General features: G+C 45.6%; 2 protein-coding genes across 7 annotated transcripts in view; one reads left to right on the forward strand and one right to left on the reverse strand.

Moving 5' to 3' along the window:
* SLC23A1 (solute carrier family 23 member 1) lies at nt 1-20,902 on the forward strand. 6 transcript variants are annotated; one of them, XR_014310305.1, is made up of 17 exons: nt 1-211; nt 1,348-1,409; nt 2,014-2,148; nt 2,591-2,748; nt 3,481-3,569; nt 3,697-3,764; nt 3,912-4,093; nt 4,205-4,325; nt 4,594-4,750; nt 5,056-5,203; nt 5,725-5,830; nt 6,035-6,164; nt 6,264-6,407; nt 6,866-6,961; nt 9,435-9,701; nt 12,818-12,919; nt 14,497-15,003. XR_014310305.1 is itself a non-coding variant. In XM_082725525.1 (16 exons), exons 1-15 carry the CDS (start codon nt 130-132, stop codon nt 9,680-9,682), a joined length of 1,926 nt encoding a protein of 641 aa, XP_082581651.1. In that variant the 5' UTR covers nt 1-129; the 3' UTR covers nt 9,683-9,701; nt 19,866-20,902. The 6 variants fall into 6 exon arrangements, 5 of the variants coding, with proteins under 5 accessions (XP_082581651.1, XP_082581650.1, XP_082581652.1 ...); XM_082725525.1 differs by lacking the exons at nt 12,818-12,919; nt 14,497-15,003 and adding an exon at nt 19,866-20,902; XM_082725524.1 differs by lacking the exon at nt 12,818-12,919.
* Nucleotides 12,980-22,431, reverse strand: part of PAIP2 (poly(A) binding protein interacting protein 2) — a 26,852-nt gene continuing 17,400 nt past the window's right edge. The window contains exons 2-4 of the mRNA XM_082725612.1: nt 17,762-17,922; nt 16,483-16,662; nt 12,980-14,001 (exon numbers count right to left, since the gene is read on the reverse strand). Of these exons, the coding sequence (XP_082581738.1) occupies nt 13,945-14,001; nt 16,483-16,662; nt 17,762-17,899 (375 nt within the window). The 5' untranslated portion in view covers nt 17,900-17,922 and the 3' untranslated portion in view covers nt 12,980-13,944. The remainder of the gene's footprint in view (nt 14,002-16,482; nt 16,663-17,761; nt 17,923-22,431) is intronic.

Raw genomic sequence — 22,431 nt, forward strand, 5'->3', positions numbered from 1 at the left:
GGTCAGACAACTTTGGGACACCTGGGAGCAGGAGCCAAGGAAGCAGAGCAGAAGCTAAGCAGACGCTAGGCAGCAGGAGCTAGGGGAAGAGTTGGAGGCTGGACAGGCGGACGGATCCACAGCTGTAGCATGAAGCTGCTGCCCAGCTGGAGAGCCCGGCTGCCTCAGGGCCTGTGGAGCAGGGCCTGGCCATGGGCGCAACAAACCAGAAGTAGGTGGGCCTGGGGGGCTGGACCTGGGGCAGCACAGTGGGGAGCAGAACCAGGAAACTTAGGCCAGTCCTCACCAGCTAAGGAGCTCCAGCTCCTCAGACCCTCCCCAAGTCCCTTCAGCCAGCTCCGGCCCTCATGGCCAGGCCAGTGGGCCTGCCAGAAGGACAAGACAGGCTGAGTCCAGGGCAGGCTTCAGCGGCTGTGGTACAGGCACTCACATGGGGCCCAGTGCTTAGAAAGGTTTGGTTTGATTTGGTTTAATACTCTGCTGTATCAAAATTCATAATACTAAAAAAAAAAAATTCGTAATACTTTTTGAATAGGGGCCCCAAATTTTCTTTTCGCACTGGGTCCTGTAGGTTAGGCAGCCAGTCCTGACTTGGGAGGGCGGGGAGGGAATCGTCCTGACACAGGGAACAGACAAGGCTGGGCCACCCTGGGCAGTTTCTCCTCCAGTGGCCCATCTGTTTTGTGCCTCTGTGACACTGAGGGGTATGTGGCCATATGGGAAAGGCAGCCCTTTACTGAATCCAATGGCTGATTTATAGCATGAACTCAGGAGTTCAGGTTAACCTGAGCTTTAGGAATGATGTTCTAAAATCTTGCTACTTACGTGACCTCGGTCAGATCACATCTCCGAGATCTGTTTCCTCAGCAGTAAAAGAGGTTAATGTCACCAGTGCCTGGAGTTCAACCCGGGAATACATTTGGCAGGCAGTCATTCCTCATTAAGAAACATGATTTTGATGATGATAATCATTAACTTGTTATTAAAAAGTGGGGAAGAGTCTCATTCAGAGTGTGACTTATTAAGGTTACTACCATTCTCTTCCCTGTCACCTGGGGCTTGGTGAACTGTCCGCTCCTCATCTGCACCCTGGCCCCCTCTTGGAAACAACAGGTCCCACGCCCAGGCTCAGGCGCTGGCAGGGAAGGGCGCATGCTCAGGAGAGAAACGTGACCGAGGCTTGGGTGGCCTTTACCACTAGGGCTGGAGTTAATACTTTATCTCCGCTCAGGTCTGCCTTTCGCAATCAGAGCTGGGAATCTGGTTACAGATTTACTTCGAACAATGTCTGATGTGTGGACTAAAGTCCTCCTTGGCCTTTGTAAAGCCATCCCATCTTTTCCTCAGGAACTGCTCACAGCTGTGCCCCAAAGATGAGGGCCCAGGAGAACCTGGAGGGCCGGACACAGGTGCTGGGGAATGGGTGGGAGCTGGGTGGGGGCAGGGTTGGGTGGGGGCTAGAGGGCCTGCTCATGCCTTCCGGGGAACTGATGAACTTCTGATGAACTTGATTGAGAGTGACTATCCCAAGCTGAAAGTAGTAGTTGGGGGATGGGGTGGGGGGGGCAGTGAAGGTAGGAGTCATCAGCTTTGGGATGGGCTGACTCCAGCTGGTGGGCCAGCAGGGACCACCCACCCCACACCCAGGGCAACCCCAAAGACCTTCCAGTGGCAAGGGTGGGACCTGTTCACAGACTTCAGCCTTCTTGCCCCCTCTCCTTTTGGCTGTTGGGGCCTGCTGACTTAGGGGCCCATCCCCTTGGCTGGAATGCTCTGGTCCCAAGGACTCCAGGAGCCAGCACAGAGGACTTATCCCTGAACAAAGGAATGTGAGGAGGGAGCCAGGGGTAATCAGGCTGAGAGACAGCTGGGTGGATGAACCATGAGGGAGGGTGGGGCTCAAATGCTGTACTGAGCATCTGACAGGCCATTCAAGCCATCTGATTCTGGGACAGCATGAACCTGGCTGGCCCCTGTCACTCCACCCTGAATTACTTCTCTCTGCTGCCCTAGCATGAGTCCCTGGGCTCTGCAGGGAACTCCGAGAGGGATCCCATGGACTCTCTGCCCAGAGAGCCCAAGTTTGACATGTTGTACAAGATTGAGGATGTGCCACCCTGGTACCTGTGTATTCTGCTGGGCTTCCAGGTGGGTTTCCCCACAGGGCCTCCCCACTCCCATTCTGCATGCTCCCCAGGATCCCAGCCCGCTTCCTGGCCAAGTTTATCTTGGGTAACAGAAAGAGAAACTTAAGGTCAACAGCTGTGACTGTCCCAAGCTGGCATGGGGAGGGGGTTTCTGATGGGGCCTGAGAGATCTTCCCTGGGAATATGTGTCACCTGACAGGCAGAATGTCAGTCACAGGGGAGAAGACCCACTCCACAGAAGCCACAGGAATATTTGAGGGTGAATTAGTACCCCAAAGAGAGAGGTGAATGGTAGCTCTCTGGGAATCCTTGTAGGAGTCTTAGGCCCGGGTGAGCACCTTGCCAGGGGCAGTGTGGGTTCAGGCCCCCTGAGGCAGGTGTAAGGATCGCTGGGGTCTCCCTGGTTCCCAGGGAGCTGCCTCACGCACTCTCCCTGCACCTAGCATTACTTGACATGCTTCAGTGGCACCATTGCTGTGCCCTTCCTCCTGGCTGAGGCGCTGTGTGTGGGCCGGGACCAGCACATGGTCAGCCAGCTCATCGGGACGATCTTCACCTGCGTGGGCATCACCACCCTCATCCAGACCACACTGGGAATCCGGTGAGCTGCCCTGCCCCGGCCCCACACCCCACCGTGAAAACACACACAGCAGGTGGTTTCTCTCGAGGGCTCTTTTGCGGGCAGGGTAGAGGGTAAGAAAGCTGCTAAGTGCCCCCACCTGCTCCTCCTATTCCCAAGCCACCCTTTGGGGAGCTTAGGGCCCCAAGGTAGGATCCCAGCTGCCTCGCTCTAAGGGTGGTGGGTTTAAAGGAATGTACCCTTAGCTGGGCTCTCCCTGTTAAGTCCTACTTTGGTAATGAGGACCACCCACTCCCAGCTTTTAGGTTCTTTGTGGGCCTCTTCAACGGCCCATCCTCCTGGGGGCCCCCTGTCCCCGAGCGCACAGCTCAAGGCCTGGGTGGCCAAAAGATGGTTGTGTGCTGGGAGGATGGAGGAAGTTTGTGAGTGGAACTTGGGCACAAGAGCTGAGCTGTCTACTTCCTTGCACGTGGCTCCTCACAGTGCAGAAGCTGAGAAGGAAAGGGGGAAGGAAGCTTGTGGACCAGAGACTCCATTTGTTTTCTTCCTTGGGCCCCCAGAATTAATAGTCCTGCCTGGGGCTGCAGTGACTTCTCTCAGGTCTGCCCTGTCCCTTGTCCATCTGTGTCTCTGCTTCTGGGTATGATTCTGTCTCCTCCTCTTGGCACCACTCTTTTTTTCCCCATCTCTCCTGTCTCTGTGTCCTTGCCCACCCCTGACCCCATCCCTGCCGCTCTGTGCCTCTCTGTCCAGGCTGCCGTTGTTCCAGGCCAGCGCCTTTGCATTTCTGGTCCCAGCCAAAGCCATCCTGGCCCTGGAGAGATGGAAATGCCCCCCAGAAGGTGGGCACATTTCTGGGGGCTGTGTTGGAAAGGAGAGGCCCAGGAGCACTGAGATGCATTCATGGCAGCATCTTCTCTTTCTCTCTCTGTTCCCTGGCCATGTGTGTGTTCCTGTCTCTGCTCCCAGAGGATATCTACGGTAACTGGAGTCTTCCCCTGAATACCTCTCATATCTGGCACCCACGGATACGAGAGGTGGGTTTGCACCTGGGGTGGAAGAGACCTGGACCTGAGGAGGGGGCTAGATGGGAGAGGAGCCACTGCTGATTTGGAGGATTCAAGGTGGTGGTCCAGGAGCTTTTTTTTATAATGTAGAGGTGATAGCTGGTCTTTCTTTTCTAGGTCCAGGGTGCAATCATAGTGTCCAGCATGGTGGAGGTGGTGATCGGGCTGATGGGGCTGCCTGGGGCCCTGCTCAGCTACATAGGACCTCTCACGGTCACCCCCACTGTCTCCCTTATTGGCCTGTCTGTCTTCCAAGCTGCCGGTGACCGAGCTGGTTCCCACTGGGGCATCTCAGCTTGGTGAGCAGACACCAGGCCTGATCCTTGTCCAGCCTTAGCCCTTTCACCCCCTTCACGTCCTGTCCCTAGCCCAGCCTACCAGCCATCTTTCCTTTGTGCTTCTGCCCCCAGTTCCATTCTCCTGATCATCCTCTTCTCCCAGTACCTGCGTAACCTCACCTTCCTGCTGCCTATCTACCGCTGGGGCAAGGGCCTGACTCTCTTCCGCATCCAGATCTTCAAGATGTTTCCAGTGAGTGAGGAGATGACAGGCGGCTTGGGGCTGGGACTAGGGCAGGGGCTGGACTTGTGTCCGGGGCAAAGGTTGGGAGGCAGGTCCAGGACAGCAAAGGAGCTAGAGCCAGAGCACAGACGAGGTCCCAGTCAGGGGCCAGAGCAGGGATGGGGGCCCAGGCCTGAGCTAGGGCAGGGGCAGAGGCTAGGGTTAAGGTAGGGGCTGGTTACCCCTGGACCAAGACCTCCCAGACCCTCAGTGCTCCTCTCACCCCACCCCACTTCAGATTGTGCTGGCCATCATGACCGTGTGGCTGCTCTGCTACATCCTGACCCTGACAAACGTGCTGCCCTCAGACCCCACTGCTTACGGCTTCCAGGCACGGACAGATGCACGAGGGGACATCATGGCTATTGCACCCTGGATCCGCATTCCCTACCCCTGTGAGCCACCCCACCTGGCCCCCTCTGCCTCCAGCTGAGACCATCTAAGGGGCCCCGGATGACACCAATCCAATTGACAACATAATGAGCATTAGGTGCACATTTCTAGTGTGCCAGAGTGTTTTCCTCAAAACCTCACTCCAGCTTCACGACTCTGAGGGATCTCAAATGAGCTCTCAGGACTCTAGCCCCCACCCCAGCTCGAGGTCCCTTCACCCCCCTTCATCCCCCCACATATTGCCCAGTCCCCTCCCTGGCCCACCCAGTGGCACTGCATCCCCTGCTCCTATCTCCTCCTGATCCAGGTCAGTGGGGCCTGCCCACAGTGACTGCGGCTGCTGTCCTGGGAATGTTCAGTGCCACACTGGCAGGCATCATCGAGTCCATCGGAGATTACTATGCTTGTGCCCGCCTGGCGGGTGCCCCACCCCCTCCTGTACATGCCATCAACAGGTATGGCCACCTGCCCTCTCCCACATCTGATCTTCTCAGGGGCCACTCGGGAAGCAAATGGAGGGACATGGTGGGGACCCAAAAGTGTGGACTTCGTCAAGTACTAACACTTTCAAGATCTTGTTCTCTATACTTACGAAATGGGGATGCTCTCATCATTCAGTCCGAGTGCTTTGAGTCGCTGAGGTAATGAAGCCTAAGGGGAAACTATTTGATAATCTTCAACGTGCCTGGCCCTTCATGTGCATTTTCCTATGCAGTCTACTAACTATTCTGAGACAGGTACCCTTATTATCCCCATTTTACAGACGAGGAAACAGAAGCCCAGAGTTGCCTAAGGGAGTTAAGTGCTAGGGCACTGGGACTAGTGCTTGGATGTGGGCTCTTGGCTCCCAGACCTACTTCTGGCCTATAGTGGGGAGTACTACAGATAGTTGCAGCTTGTACTGTCCCCAAGAAGGCATGCAGCCCGCCCAGGGCGAGGGGAGGACACAAGCCCCCAACTCGCCCTTTCCTTACAGGGGTATCTTCACCGAAGGCATCTGCTGCATTATCGCAGGGCTGCTGGGCACAGGCAATGGGTCCACATCGTCCAGCCCCAACATTGGTGTTCTGGGAATTACCAAGGTGCCACAAGCCAGAGCCGCACAAAGTGCCCCCCTGCCATTCCTTGTACTGCAGCCCCACCTGACCTATGAACCATCCAACCCCACAATGAGCCTGGGGCCCTTTCGTGCTCGCTTTTGTGACAGGTCCTGTCTGCCTTCCCTCCGCAAGCTCAGCCACCCAGGTCCGTTCCAGGGCCTAACCCTACCCCCGGCTCCCATGCAGGTAGGCAGCCGGCGTGTGGTGCAGTACGGTGCGGGAATCATGCTCGTCCTGGGCACAGTTGGCAAGTTCACCGCCCTTTTTGCTTCACTCCCTGACCCCATACTGGGGGGTATGTTCTGCACCCTTTTTGGTGAGTGGTGTGTAGCCAAGTGGGTGGGGGTGGGAGGTGCTCCGCGGCGGAGCCCACCCTGCTTGTGGGGCAGCTCCAGCAGTTATCCTGCGCCCTCAGGCATGATTACGGCTGTGGGGCTATCCAACTTGCAGTTTGTGGACATGAACTCCTCCCGCAACCTGTTCGTGCTCGGATTTTCTATGTTCTTTGGGCTCACGCTGCCCAATTACCTGGAGTCCAACCCTGGCACCATAAACACAGGTACCCCCACTAGTCAGAATGTCTGGGGGTGGGGGAGGTGTAGTGGGCTCTGGGCATGGGTCTTTCCCTCAAAGGCACCCTGCGACAGAGCCACAAATCCTGCCCAACCTTGGATGTGAAGCAGAAGCTGAGAAGTGAATGAGCAGGTGTCTTTTACTGAGACACTTTTATGGACAGGCATGGAGCTTTACCTGTGCTCATTTAATATGTACAACAGTTCCTCAAGACAGATACTACTGTCCTGTCCACGTGACAGAGGAGGAAAGTGAGGCTCAGAGAAGTTAAATGATGTGTCCCAAGACAACAAACCTGGGATTATAGGTGTGAACGTTGGGATTTGTACCCTTTCATCTCCATGCCTGCTCAAAGAAGTCAACAAGCTGCACAACTGGGAGCAAAGTCCCTGAGCTCTGTCTCCAGAAGCCAAGATGCCCACTGGCCCTTGGCCTATTCCACAGGCATTCCTGAAGTGGACCAGATTCTGACTGTGCTGCTGACCACAGAGATGTTCGTGGGTGGATGCCTCGCTTTCATACTGGACAACACAGTGCCAGGTATGGGTCAGCCCTGGGAGGGACACAGAAGACTAGGCTGGGCTCATCTGCATTCTAGCAGATGGCCCCACAACCACAAGTGTGGCCAGGACCCAGGCAATGAGGGCCCTACAAGGAGAAGCAGGGCCACTTGGGCTGAAGAAACCACTGGCTGGACAGAGGCACAGACATGCTCTGCAGGTCTTGAAGAGGGTGGGTCTAGGGAAGTCATCCCCAGCCCTCTGAGTTGTTTCCTCTCCATTTCTTTTCTTTTTTTTTTTTTTTTTTTTAAAAAGATTTTATCTATTTGACAGAGATCACAAGTAGGCAGAGATTCAGGCAGAGAGAGAGGAAGAAGCAGGCTCCCTGCTGAGCAGAGAGCCCGATGCGGGACTCGATCCCAGGGTCCTGGGATCATGACCTGAGCCGAAGGCAGAGGCTTTAACCCACTGAGCCACCCAGGCGCCCCATCCTCTCCATTTCTTGATAGCCACCAGGGGAAGGGTGCCTTTGGGAGCCTTTGCTTTCTTCCATTAGGCCAAATACAAATGAAACATCAATCTGGGTGCCAAAACCCACTTCAAATATGCCAGCAACCCATCACGCTTGACTACTAGGAGAGCCCCAAACATTCTCTTTGGTATCAGGGTTTTCACAGGGATTGTGGAGGAAGGATACTTAGCGTGGGCCCCTGAGAACCTTCCGGCCAATGTTTAGATGTCCTGTAAAATACAAAAACCAAATGCCACCAATTGTATTAAGTAATGAATTTTCCGTGTTCTAATGAGTAACAAGCATAGTTAACATTTACCATTTACTATGGGTCAGGCATGAAACTATGTCTTGCTTCATTCTCAAAAACCATCCTGTTAGGCAGAAACTATCAACACCATTTCGCAAGGAAACAGAAGCACAGATGTTAAGTGACTCACCAACATTCACAGTGTTTGCAGATTTAAAAGGTCGCAAATCTGAGATTCTAACAAAGTCCACTGGATGCAGTCTATGGCTTGTGTCCCAGCCACTGCACCATACTGCCTCTGTTGGAGGGTTTCAGGGGACCTGGAAGACCAGAGAAAGCTGTGGAGGCATCAGTCCAGGGAGATGAGGCATGGGAGCAGCAGGATGATGGTCCTCCATCCCCTACCACTTACTGGCCTAAACACAGCTGTAGGGTTGAAGCATGGGCAGGAAGGGCCTAGGTGCCATGGCCCTTTTAGGGATTTTAGCATCAGATGATGTGATAACTCTTCGTAGCAGCTACCCCAAGGACTAATGGGAGGTACCTGCCCCTCCCCATTGAGAGAAAGCCAGGCTGCGGACCAGAGGTAAAGAAGTGGCAGCCTCAATGCCCAAGGAATATGGGGAGATGGAAGGCCTCAGGTGGACAGCTGTATACAAAGGGGCTTGTGATCTAGATAGCTGGATTAAGCTACCCAGATGTTAACAGCCTCAGACTGCTTGAGTTCCTCACATCCCCATCCTTCAACCCAACTGCCTATCAGCAGCCATCTCTTCCAAGGATCATTATACATGTTGTGCTACATAATCCTCAGTAGTCCTTCAATGTGCATTGATGAAATCTGAAGCCCCGAGTGGTCAAATCACTTGCCTAAGGTCACGCAACCTGAATTCACACCCAGGTCTGGCTAAATCAGAATTCCTTAATTATGGAATCACATACTTTCTGCTATGTGATGGCATTTTGCTGATGGGCCGCTTTGCATTTGCTCCTTCCCCATCTATAGCCCAAACTTAGAAGAGCAAATTAGTTCAGCAAATGCTAGTGGGGCTAGTAGAACCCCCCTTCCTCTAGATTTACACTGCATCATCCTTCTTCCACCCCAGCCCTCTTGTGAAAACCTGAGACCTCAGGCACCCCTACCCTACCTCCTGAGGGAGCATTCCCCTAGATGTAAATAATCTTTTGTGTATCCATACTACCAACAAAGATTTTACTTGGCTTGACTCTGAGGTTTGTATTATAAAAATGAGTTTATTTTCCAAATATGGATATTGAATATTAATACTGATTATAGTGTTTCTCAATAGCCCTCCTTGACCCCAAAGCAGGCTGGGCACTATTGGTCCTCATCAGCTTAGCACATACTAGCCCCATACTAGAGATGTTAAGTTGCCAATTAACCTTTCTGCCTGTTTCTTCATAAAAATATGTATAGTAGTGCCTATATACCTTCCACAGTTATGTTTTGAAGAAATGAAATGATGAAATTAAAGCATTTAGCACAGAGCCTGGCACACTACGGATACACAATAGATACTAATTAGAATCAGTATTACCTTTAGGGTTTCCTAGAGTTCTGGCCAAGTTAAGAACTGAGAAATCATGGATTCAGTAACCTTCCAGTCCCAGAAAACACTTGAGAATGAAGACAATGGATTCCAGAAATCTGTCTCAGGACTAGGTTATGGAGGTATGGAGCGGAGGTAGTGGAGGGCTGCTGGCCCTGACAACCTCACTATTCCATTTCAGGGAGCCCAGAAGAACGAGGTCTGATACAATGGAAAGCTGGGGCCCATGCCAACAGTGAGATGTCCACCAGCCTCAAGAGCTATGACTTCCCCATTGGGATGAACATTGTAAAAAGAATTGCCTTTCTGAAATACATTCCTATCTGCCCAGTCTTCAAAGGATTTTCTTCAAGGTCGAAAACCCAGCCTCCAGTTCCAGAAGACACTCCAGAAAATATACAAACTGGATCTGCATGCACCAAAGTCTGAAAAATTATTCCTAGTAAAGGTAGGATGTGTGTTAAGACTATCTTTTGTAGGAGGGTTAAAAAAAAAAAATCACAGTATTTTTATACTTTAACCAAAGAAAAACAAAACTACTCAGCTTCTGTTTTTGTGACTTATTTGACTATCTTCAAGGGAAAGGTACACTGTAAAACGTCAATATACAGATTTTGAGTGCAATTCCTTAACCATTTCATAATGAGAGTAGAACTTTCCAACTGGTGTGGGTCACTAAGAGGTTACAAGTATGCTGACATATTGACCCTTTAGCTTTCTGGGTGTCTATGCAGGAAATGAGTCAACTTCAGCCCTAAACTCTAGCCCTAAACTCAGACATAAACTCGAGCCACAGGCAGCCCCATCTGTGTACTCCAATATGCTAAAAACAAAATAGAACCCAAAAGCCCACAGCACTTTATGACATGAAATAGGTTGAGAAATACTGCACAAAACCAGGAAACTTCCTCTCATATATGCTGCCTTGTTTCAGTAGTGATAACATAAAAATCCCTAAAATCGTAACAGGATGACTTCCATTACCCTAAAACTATGCCACATGGGCGTGATGGGATGATCTGTCCAAAGTGCTTCAAAATGGAATAGCTGAAGCTCTCAAACTTTCCATCTCTACCTGTAATGCAGATGCCTGACTCTCCAGTTAAACAGCTAAGTAGTTTTTTTTTTTTAAAGATTTTATTTATTAATTTGACAGAGAGATCACATGTAGGCAGAGAAGCAGGCAGAGAGAGAGGGAGAAGCAGGCTCCCTGCTGAGCAGAAAGCCCCATGTGGGGCTTGATCCCAGGACCCTGGGATAATGACCTGAGCCGAAGGCAGACGCTTTAACCCACTGAGCCACCCAGGCGCCCCAAACAGTAAGTAGTTTTAATGTGCAGTTTCCCTAAAAAATCAAGAAAAGTTCCAACAGGGCGCCTGGATGGCTCAGTGGGTTAAGCCCCTGCCTTTTTTTTTTTTTTTTTTTTAAGATTTTATTTATTTTATTTGGCAGGCAGAGATTACAAGTAGGAAGAGAGGCAGGTAGAGAGAGAGGATGAACCAGGCTCCCTGCTGAGCAGGACCCTAGGATCATGACCAGAGCCGAAGGCAGAGGCTTTAACCCACTGAGCCACCCAGGCGCCCCAAGCCCCTGCCTTTGGCTCAGTTCATGATCTCAGGGTCCTGGGATCGAGCCCTACATCGGGTTCTCTGCTCAGCAGGGTGCCTGCTTCCCCCTCTCTCTCTCTGCCTGCCTGTCTGCCTACTTGTGATCTCTGTCAAATAAATAAATAAAATCTTAAAAAAAAAAAAAAAAAAAGAGCAGTTCCAACAAAATGAGAGCTAAGCCTACAACATAGCTTTCTTATAAAAATAATCACTTAGGGGCACCTGGGTGGCTCAGTGGGTTAAAGCCTCTGCCTCCTGGGATCGAGCCCCGAATCAGGCTCTCTGCTCGGCGGGAAGCCTGCTTCCCCCCATCTACCTACTTGTGATCTGTCAAATACAAAAATAAATGAATCTTTAAAAAAAAAAAATCACTTAAACAGAACTTTCTATGTACCAGACACTCTTGTAAGTGCTTAATTAACTATAGAATCCTGAGACAGAAACTGTTATTACCACCATTTTATTTTTAAATTTTATTTTTTCAATAATTTTTTAAAAAAGATTTTAGGGGTGCCTGGGTGGTTCAGGTTAACCCTCTGGTTAACCCTCTGCTTTCGCCTCAGGTCATAATCTCAGGGTCCTGGGATTGAGCCCCACATCGGGCTCTCTGCTAGGTGGGGGAGCCTGCTCTCCCCTCAACCCACTGCCTGCTTCTCTGCCTACTTGTGACCTCTGTCAAAGAAATAGGTAGTCTTAAAAAATAATAATAAAGTTAATAAAAAAGATTTTATTTGAGAGAGAGAGTACAAGTAGGGGGAGGGGCAGAAAGAGAAACAGACTCCTCACTGGGCAGGGAGCCTGATTCGAGGCTCAATTCCAGGACCCCAAGATCATGACCTGAGCCAAAAACAGATAACCAACCAAGCCACCCAGGTGTCTCTTTATTTTTTTTTTAGTAATATCCACACCCAGCATGGAGCTCAAACTCACAACCCTTTTAAAAAGGTGGAAACTAAGGCACAGACAGGTTAAGTGACTTGTCCATGATCTCTGGATTCATATCCAGAAGTCTGGCTAGTCTATGCTCTTAACCATTAGGTTACAATGCCTCTCTAATTTAGGTTCAGAATCTCCAATTACACTACACTATGGCAATTTGGCACTATGTTTAAATGAACTCATTTGCCCCCGCCTGAGCTTAGAGAGAGAGAATCTGTAAGCCTTTTACATTTGGCAGCCAGTTGTGTCACTTGTGGTACTTAGCTATTAAAGACAGAGGGGACTGGCTGTATCATGGTTCCAAAAACTTTGTTTCAGAGTTTCTTAAAGACCTACCTATTTTGGGGTGCCTGGCTGGCTCTGTCAGAACATGTAACTCTTTGATCTCAGGGTTGTCATTTTGAGCCCATGGGGATCAAGAATCTCATACTCTACTGACTGAGCCAGACAGGCACCCCAAAATTACTAAAAACAACAACAAAAAACCTACCTGTTTAGTTTATTTCTTTTAAGGGAGCTACTAAAAAACACTAGGGCACCTGGAAAACCAAAGGACCACCCCCCCCACCTTTCCCTGGAGAATGTGAGTCAGAACAGACTACATGGCCTTTTTAATTTTGGGCCCAACAAACTCAAGAAAAGCACAGAGGGCATTATCAACAACTAAGTAGGACCATGAAGCAGAATTGTATGGCAGAACCAGAGAACTGGTAGATGGCTGACAGCCTATCCCAAAATAAAGATTAGCCACAAAAATTATAAATAAGCTTGTGAGGGGAAAACAGGGATGGTCCAGGTAATCAAAATAGCAAACCAGTCCAATTGGACCAGCAATGGCTTGTGACGGGCAGAAGCCAAAGGTGATTATACTAGAGTAAGTTTACTATTATACTGGTCAGTCAAAAAGTTTCTTAACATGGGTATCTACAACTGCCCTGACACTGACTGCAGCCCGAAGGAATCAAGGTGGGTTACAGAAGGGGATGCAGGCTTTATTTTACTACTGTATTTTGGACAGATACACGCATAAGGACACACCTGACATTCTGGAATCGAATAAAGCCTGCTCTCAGCAAATCTTGCCAGCAGGGTTGTCCTGAAGTACTGAGCCCACACTAATGTGAGTATCAATCACCACAGGAGAGTCTGCATTCCAGTACCAAGAAACACAAGCATCAGCTCAGTTCTACTATTATTTATTTTTTTAAATATTTTTGAAAAAATATAATTTTTTTACAATATTTTCAACTTAAACACTATTCACACTGAACACGTATGGCAGCTTAACCTACCCAAGTATGAAGTTTAAGAAGCCAAAACTGTTCTAGCTTTGTTAAAAGAAAAGTTGTGCTGTAGACTACTGTAGTGATGGTTAACAAAGCAAGGAAAAGCACCACTCAAATCATGTTACTATTACTTTGTTCAGGGGATTATGATGGGTCAAATGTTTGCACTTCACATAGGCATAGCTATGATGCAGTGACTCCTCAGAAGATGCAGTTCTCAAATTACATACTTCCTCAGATGTAACATTAGAAGAACTACTTCTTATGTGACAAAATATCATCAAAGCCAAGACTAGTTATCATCTGATTACTACCCTTGTAACTTCAGTAATCAAAGACATACTTGTCTATAAAGAATTATTTCAAATTAACTAACAAGGCCTTCTTCAGAAAAAGGAGAACCTTTTTGATAGTTACAAATGCAAACTGAAGTCTGAACTTAGAAATACACCTAACAACTAGAACTTAATTTAAATGTACTCATTTTAAAAAAGTTTAGACATCAACAAGCATTCGCTAACCCTAAGGGACTAGTTTAGCTTCAAAAAAGACAATTCACTAAGATTTAGAGGTCATTTTAATTTGGTGCTTTGTCACAACTTGACTGGTGCTTCTTTCCTCGCTGTCTTCACATCAAGCCATGGGGCCAATCCTATTTTCAGTAAATGTTTGACAGCTTATTACTTAATAACAGTCTCAGCACTTTTATTAAGCATGCAAGACTAACAAAACTTTGGCAATGCATAAGTGTAACACAGTGACAAGAGAGAGCTTTTACAATTAAGTCTTCTAATACTGCCTTCACAGTGTGGAAATTGTGCTACATCCACCAAAAGAGGGCCCCGTCTACTCAAATATTTTAGTACTTCACCCCAGGAACAAACTCCTTTGCATTTGGATTCAGATTGCTCTTGACCTGGAAAATAAGTACATAAAAAAAAAAAAAGCAAATTCATTAACAGATGGCTTCAGATATTTAGAAGCATTCAACCCAGATCCACATGCAAAATATCTTCCAAAAAACATAAAACAAAAGAACTCAGATTGTAAGGTTAAACTTAACCCCCAAAATCTATCTACAGCAGGGAAAGAACCAGAGATAAACTATGTATTTAAAAGAAAATTTATCACCTTCTAAAATGAAAGTAGGAACAGAAATTAAATTTGCTAAAGTGTAACCAGAAACCCACTAACTTCACACAAACTGAAAAGGTGTCACAGAATGAGGAATTCTGTTCATTTAACTATGATACTTGATTTTAACCATTTCATACTATGCAAAAATATTAAACAAGGGTTGAAATGATGATTAAAGTAGATTGGAGAATTGTTTATGGATTAATTTTGCTCATGATTCTCACTAAAAACATGGAGTTATCTTTCTAAAATTGCTGTATTCTAATTCCCACAGGAAGCAAGGTTTGTAACAGGAAAAGAAAACTACATGGGGAATCAGAAGACCAAAGATGGAATTTCGTCACTGTTCCTAACTAGCTTCCTATGAAAGGCTGGATAAGTCACTTCCTCTGGGACTCTTAAGAATGGGCCAAAAAGTCTCTAAGAGCCACCATTCCATACCTCTAAATCTTTATTTTCCTAGACAGACATGTCAGTATATTGAGAATAGCTGGAAATTTGCCTCCACCACAGTTGACAAAAGATGAAAAGAAATCAAGATGTATTCCAGGCCCTGAAATGTAGGAATGCTGAGGCCTTTAGAGGGAATCTGAACCCCCTACATCACTTACTTCAAGACCAAAGCATATTAAATAACATGTTGGAGCAATAATTTAATTTTAGTTTCATAATTATACACAACCATTTCCTTGGATAGGACATACACAGTCTCACTTCTCTCAAGTGAATTATTTCTAAACTTTAAAGTGTGAGGTTTAAATAAAAAAGCAGTATTCTTCAATGTGTCATCTTTTGGCAGCTATAAAAGAATGAGAAGGAATTAACATAATTTCAAATAAACCAAGTCGAGTCGAACAAACCAGTTTCTAGGCAATTATAATGGGTCCACATTAAAGTTATACATTATGGGGTGCCTGGGTGGCTCAGTGGGTTAAGCCTCTGCCTTCAGCTCAGGTCATGATCTCAGGGTCCTGGGATAGAGCCCTGCATTGGGCTCTCTGCTCAGCAGGGAGCCTGCTTCCCCTCTCTCTCTGCCTACCTGTGATCTCTGTCAAATAAAGAAAATCTTTGAAAAATTAAAAAAAAAAAAAAAGTTATACATTATGACCAGCAAAGGACTTTACTCATCAGAGTAACCAGGATTATTTGTGGAATAACTAATGCAGGCATAAGCAAGCATATCTCAATGGACTATTCATATCACACATCTGCTCAACCGGGTTACTGTCATTTACTGCAACAAGTCTATCCTACAATGTAAATTTCTATGTTCTTCAAATAGCCCTTTAGAAGAATGGTTCCCAAATGCCTGATGGAGCAGGCAGGCAGTATGCACTAGGAGGGCTTTTTAAAACTCAGCATGCCTACACAACTGATTCTACAAGTCTGGGATGTAGCTGAGGGACTTATTTTTCTTTTTAATGTTTCACAGGTAATTATGATGTATTGCCAGGATAGGAAATCACTGCACAGTGAAAAGACGACAACTGCAAACAATATTTCAGAGTCTAGGAGTAAATTCCAAAGAACTATCTTGTAAAAGCAATTAGAGATTGTCAATATGGTCAGAAAGGTCAACATTAGGATTTCAAATCATTTTATCTTAATTTTAGCAAACAACTCTTCAGGTTCTACCCTTGTACTATGTTATTTGTCGTAATTCCTAAAAATACCTTTTACTGCAAATATACCATCCCCAGCAACAAAACATGGAAAACAGATAAAAATGCGAATAGGTTTGTGTTCCTACAAGTTCCAAGACACTTGTAAAAGTCCCTATTAAATCCCAGTTCTAAATGGGACTTAGTGTAACGCAATGAAAATCTTAGGTCGGGATAAAAAAAATCCAAATTTTCACCTTTCAGGTAAAATTTTGAAAATTTCGCCAAATGTTTAAGGCAAAATTAAAGAGCAAAACCTCTTTATCAAGCTACTTTTGTATAGGCAAGTCACATGGACATACTGTATACTTCTTTTTGATTAATGCTTTAAGATATTTACATATCCCAGGGCAACATAGTTATTAAAACTAAAAGCAACTGCAAGAAGTTAGTTAGTCTGAGACTAGCCCCAGAGTATACTCAGAAGTCACTCCATGTCATAAGCGAGGAGACCAGGAGGCTCCTGCTTCCACAGTAAGAAGCAGTACAATTTCCGAAGGGGAAGAAACTTGTAGAACTCTTCTTAAACAGATGAATGCTGGCTTTTCCACTTAGGGGAACGATGAGCTAGTTTTTAAAAAGATGAAAAATAACTTTACCACAAGATCTTCCAGAGAAGAGCCATCACTGATAACAAGGTCATTAAATTGGTCTTGGATTTGGTCCATAGTTTGTGGGAGATCTCGAGCTGGAATAAACCACTCATGTTCTTCTTCTTCCTCCAGCATTTCTTGGAAGCAGCGTTCAATAAATTCTTCTTCCCATAACTCCTCTTCTATCTGGATTTATAATATATATAGGGTAATTTATAGAACATTTGATAAGACATCACTAAGAACAGCTTAAAATATCTTGAATTAAAGCCCTTAAAACCACAATATTGTAACCTTCTCCTCTGCTTCTGTGCCAAGAAAAAGAAAAATTTACCACAAGAGTAGGGAAGACCTATTTAGGAGTTTGTGGTCTTTGTCTTAGCAGAATATTCTTTTTTCCACTTAGAGTGATGGGGAAGTAATAAATAAAGGAGTGTTTCCACTGAGGAATTTGTCAGAATTACCTGTGATACTTTAAAACTACACAAACCCTAACCCGACCCAAAAATGACTAAAATTCTGTAGAGGGTAGGGTTCGGGCATGGGTAATTAAAAATAAACCAAAAACAGATTTATGGTAAAATCAAACTGGCTACTGATTACCAAAGCCACAATCAGGGATGAACTAGACACAAGATGGAAATAGATGTCAGAAATATGGGAATAAAAGACAACATTATCAATGTAAGAGCACGATCTAAAGGTGAAAGTGGTGTCAAGTTTTTAGGCTTATCAAATTAAGAACCTCAAGTGAAAAAAATAGCACAATTCTGTATGTTAGTACCTATGCCTGTCTGCTCCTGATTTATATTCTCTTAAGAGCAATCTGGCTGATGCAAGCAGTAGTTTCCAAACCTAACTGCACAATGGAATCATCTGGGAGGTTTTTTTGTTTTTGTTTTTGTTTAGTTTTATTTTTTATTAATCTCTACACCCAACATGGGGCTTGAACTCACAAACCTGAGATCAAGAATCCCATATGACTGAACCAGGCAGGTGTCCCCAGATGTGGGAGTTTTTAAAAAACAAATTTTCCAGGCTCCACCCTAGTACTCCTGAATGAGAATATCTGGTGTGGGACCCTGCAAAAAGCTCCCTAAGTTATTTCAGTGAGCAGATAAACCTGGTAGTAATCAGCATTCAAATAAAATAGGAGTGGTGGCATATAAATCCATATATTTCATATATAAGGGACGAGATGAAAAACAAATTACAAGGACAAGTACATCCAAATTGAGGGCTGTCATGGGCTATGAGAAAGATCATGTTTGTACACAAAACTAACTTGTCTGTTGAATTCCTCTTCATTTTCCATCCACATGTACTCTGCAAATGGATTGTCATCTTCATGAGAATGACCATTAATAATCACATCTTCATTGATGATGCTTGGGCTAGTACTGCTGCGACTTGGATCTTTCATGGCTGGCGTTAGTTGTCGTTAACCTTCAAAGAAGAATAGTTAATTTTGTCAGTCATTCTTTCAGTTGTTTTTTTTTTTTTAAGATTTTATTTATTTATTTGACAGAGAGAGATGACAAGCAGGCAGAGAGGCAGGCGGAGAGAGAGGAGGAAGCAGGCTCCCTGCTGAGCAGAGAGCCCAACGCAAGGCTCGATCCCAAGACCCTGAGATCATGACCTGAGCCGAAGGCAGCAGCTTAACCCACTGAGCCACCCAGACGCCCCCCATTCTTTCAGTTCTTAACTAACGTCTATCACCACCAGGCATCACAGTTAGGTACCAAATGCACGTGATATATCATGCAACTGAAAAGCTTCAGTATTTATCTCAAATGATCTTAATGTTTAAGAAATCGCTGCAAACAGCCTAGATTCATCTATTATTTTCTGGTAACCATCGACAGTAATCAACTCTTTGAACGTAACTCCCAAATCATCTGATTTTTAAAAATTTTAGATATGCCTTGCTTTATAAAATAAGGATGATGTGGAAGACTTAAGTCACTAAAAGTTACTTTATGAAAAGCAAATTCAACTTTTAAAAACTGGTATTAAAAAGCCCAGAGACTGCAAATGAAAATAGACTTAAAAAAAAAAAAAAAAAAAAGAGAGAGAGAGAGATTTTATTTGACAGAGAGAGAACAAGAGGGGGAACAAAATCAGGAGGAGAGGGAGAGGGAGAAGGGAGAGGCCTCCCCCCGAGCAAGGAGCTCACCGCAGGGCTCAATCGCAGGACTCTGGGATCATGACCCAAACCAAAGGCAGACACTTAATGACTGAGCCACCTAAGCGCCCTGAAAACAGATTTTAATAACCTCTTGGTTCCTCAGTTTCAAGGAACAGAGTGCTCTGGATCTTTTATTCTTTTTTTAAAGATTTATTTATTTGAAAGAGAGAGAAAGAGAGGGAAAGAATCTCAAGCAGAATCTGTGCTGAATGTGGAACCTGGGCTCAATTTCACAACCCTGAGATCATGACCTGAGCTGAAACTAAGAGTCAGAGGCTTAATCAACTGAGCCATCGTTTTACTCTTCTGGATCTTTTGACTTCATAGCATACTCTCTATTTGCTTTATCTCTGTCAAGTCCCTCCATGTCTGGATTTGTCCACTGTACAGGGTCAACCATCTAATCTATGCAATATGCATGGTTTTAAATAAGGTATCTACAGACTTTTTCTCTTTAAAGATTCTGAGAAAGCGAGTGTGAGAGAGATCATGGGCAGGGGAGGGGTAGAAGGAGAAGCAGACTGACCACTGAGCAGGGAGCCCAATGCAGGACACCATCCCAGGACTCTGGGATCATGACCTGAGCCAAAGGCAAAACACTTAACCAACTAAGCCACTCAGGCACCCCTACAGACTGCCTTTTAAACTCTTTTGTTACTTTATAGTATGTAATAAATATCTTTCCATGAAAGTTGATGAAACTCCCCTGCTGACAGAAAAACTTCCAGACTAAGTCAAAATGAATTTTCCAGAAGAAAAATGACGGAACATCACCAAGTTCACAGTAAAGGGTATATCAAGAAAATGCAACTTTGGGAAGCAGAGAGTTTATTATTATTAACCTCAGCATTCAAGGCATAAAGCAAAACTCATTATGACGGTCTCAGTGAGGGGGATCCCCTATAACAATGTGAAAGCTATACCGCAAATGAAGTTCCCTAATTTTCCTCCTTGGTTCTCTCTCATCTCCTCCATGAACCATTCCATCGGCATCTCCATCTATGTCAAGGTTACTGATAAGCCTACTGGACATATCCTCTCTAACAACATTGTTGGGGGGGCCAACCCACTCTAATACTTCCTCCAGGTGCCCACCTCCGAAAGGGTGGGCTTCTTCTTCATTCCACACTGCTCTTCTCCTTTGCCTTCCTGGAGGACACTTTCCATCTTGAGATTGTTTTTCTGCTTCCTCTTTCTGCAGGGATCAGAAGCAGTCTTCCTAGCTTAGCCCTGAAATCTGCTGCACCAATGGACCTAAAGACCTGCTACCGATCAGGGTCAACTTCTGTGACTTTCTCCTTCCATGGGCTACAGGCTCATCAGTCTTCAAGACAATAGCAAACCCCCACAGAGCCACAAACGATGAACAGACTCCAACTAGCTGAAGCATCCAATCTCTTTTTATGTGAGTAAAAGCAGAGCAGTTTCTTATACACTACTCAATAGGTGGTAACATGACCTAACCCAGCTGATATATTGGTGGCTCAAAGTTTGAAGCAGGGGTGCCTGGGTGGCTCAGTCTTGGGCATCTCCCTTTGGCTCAGGTAATGCTCCCAGGGTCCTGGGATTGAGCTCTGCATTGGGCTCCCTGCTCCACGGGAAGCCTGTTTCTCCCTCTCCCATTCCCTGATTGTGTTCCCTCTCTCACTGTCTCTTTCTCTGTTAGATAAATAAATAAAATCTTTAAAAAATAAAAATAAAAGTTTGAAGCGTTAAGTTTCAGATTCTAATTGTAGAAATAAAATTGCTAAACCTGGGTTTACATTTAACAAGAGTCATTTGCACATAAAATCAAACAGCAGTGTGACTGGCACCAAAGGGAGGAATCAGCATACCTAGCACAAAGACAGAGTTTTAAAAATCTTAAGGCCGGGGCGCCTGGGTGGCTCAGTGGATTGAGCGGCTGCCTTTGGCTCAGGTCGTGACCTCAGTGTCCTGGAATCGAGTCCCGCATCAGGCTCTTTACTCAGTGGGGAGCCTGCTCCTCTCTCTCTCTCTCTGCCTGACTCTCTGCCTACTTGTGATCTCTATGTCAAATAAATAAATAAAAATCTTAAAAAAAAAAATCTTAAAGCCTGGGGAATCTGCATGGCTCTGTCAGTTAAGCATTCATTCAACTCTTGATCTGGGCTCTGGTAATGATCTCAGGGTTGTGATCTCGAGCCCCAAGTCAAACTCACAACCCTGATATCAAGGATCACATACCCTACTGACTGAGCCAGCCAGGTGCTCTTTCTTTAGATTAATTTCATGGACTTATCCTTAAGACTGTGTTAGTATAATAAAAACTCATATCATTCATATGACATGAATTTAGTCTCTTAAGCTGAGGGGGGGGGCGGTTTCCTAGTCTGACACACACAAGTATATTCTGAAATACTGACTACTACTTACAATACCATCATAGTAGTGACATTTTTAGTTAAGAGGTCTTCAACTAAAAATTAGTAAGATCTTCTGCCCTGGTTATATTGTATATATATATGAAAGAAAGGCAGAGACAGACTAAGATTTAAGTGCTAGAGTGTGGGTAGAATGAAAACATGATCTGGGGGGGTTGGGGTGTCTGGGTGGCTCAGTCGGTTAAGCCTCTGCCTTCAGCTCAGGTCATGATCTCAGGGTCCTGGGATTGAACCCCGAATCGGGCTCTGCTCAGCCGGGAGCCTGCTTCCTCCTCTTTCTCTGCCTGCCTCTCTGCCTACTTGTGATCTCTCTCTCTCTGTCAAAAAAAAAAAAACCAAACAAAAAAATAACTTAAAAAAGAAAACCTGATTTGGGTTAGGAAAAAGAGGCACTATAAAAGCAGACAAGACAGGGCGCCTGGGTGGCTCAGTGGGTTAAAGCCTCTGCTTTCAGCTCAGGTCATGATCTAAGTGTCCTGGGTTGAGCTCCCACATCAGGCTCTCTGCTCCGCAGGGAGCCTATTTCCTCCTCTCTCTCTCTCTGTCTGCCTCTCTGACTACTTGCAATCTTTGACTGTCAAGTAAATAAATAAAATCTTTAAAAAAAAAAAAAAAAAGCAGACAAGAGAAAAAACAGACTATGAATATCTTTCTTTCTTTCTTTCTTTTTTTTTTTTAAAGACAGAGAGAGATACAGCAAGAGAGGGAACAGACGCAGGGGTTGTTGAGAGGGAGAAGCAGGCTTCCCGCTGAGCAGAGAGCCCTATGCAGGGCTCAATCCCAGAACCCTGGGATCATGACCTGAGCCAAAGGCAGACGCTTAATTATTGAGCCACCCAAGCACCCTGATGGATATCTTTGATATTTTTTATCATTTATCTTGGATGAAATAAAAATCCTTTTTTGGGTAACAAGTTCTGACTAAAAACCAATCAGTTTTTACTTCCTCTGAAAGAAAGTACTCATTCTCATATGACAGGCATTCCATTTTAGATTAAACTCAAATATTATGAAAAGCACCAGTCAATCCTGTTTTGCAAATGGATGTAACTTTGTTTACTCTGCATGTGAGCTGATCAACATGCTCAGAGACACTGCAATTTATAACAGCTTTGTTATTTTCCCAACACGTATCCTATTCTAATTTACACCTGTTAAATCCTTTCAGATAACCACAGCATTAGAAAGTGACTTACAGCTTTAGTTTAAGAAAAAAAAAAAAAAAAGTTTAGCACGGACTACAGGATATTCAATATTTAAATGGAATTGAGTAGGTATATGTAGCAACTGTAGGTGTGAGACTTGTCCATCTAGAAATATGTCAAACTTGTTTTTAAATAAGCCTCAATCACTGGAAGTTCATCT

This window comes from Mustela nivalis, assembly GCF_964662115.1.
Source record: "Mustela nivalis genome assembly, chromosome: 3".
NCBI classification, from domain to species: domain Eukaryota; kingdom Metazoa; phylum Chordata; class Mammalia; order Carnivora; family Mustelidae; genus Mustela; species Mustela nivalis.

Coding starts and splice junctions, on each gene's coding strand:
- SLC23A1 (XM_082725525.1), top strand. CDS start 130: ATGAAGCTGCTGCCCAGCTGGAGAGCCCGGCTGCCTCAGGGCCTGTGG. Junction 1,410..2,013: donor ACCTGGAGGGCCGGACACAG/GTGCTGGGGAAT, acceptor CTGCTGCCCTAG/CATGAGTCCCTGGGCTCTGC. Junction 4,094..4,204: donor CACTGGGGCATCTCAGCTTG/GTGAGCAGACAC, acceptor TTCTGCCCCCAG/TTCCATTCTCCTGATCATCC.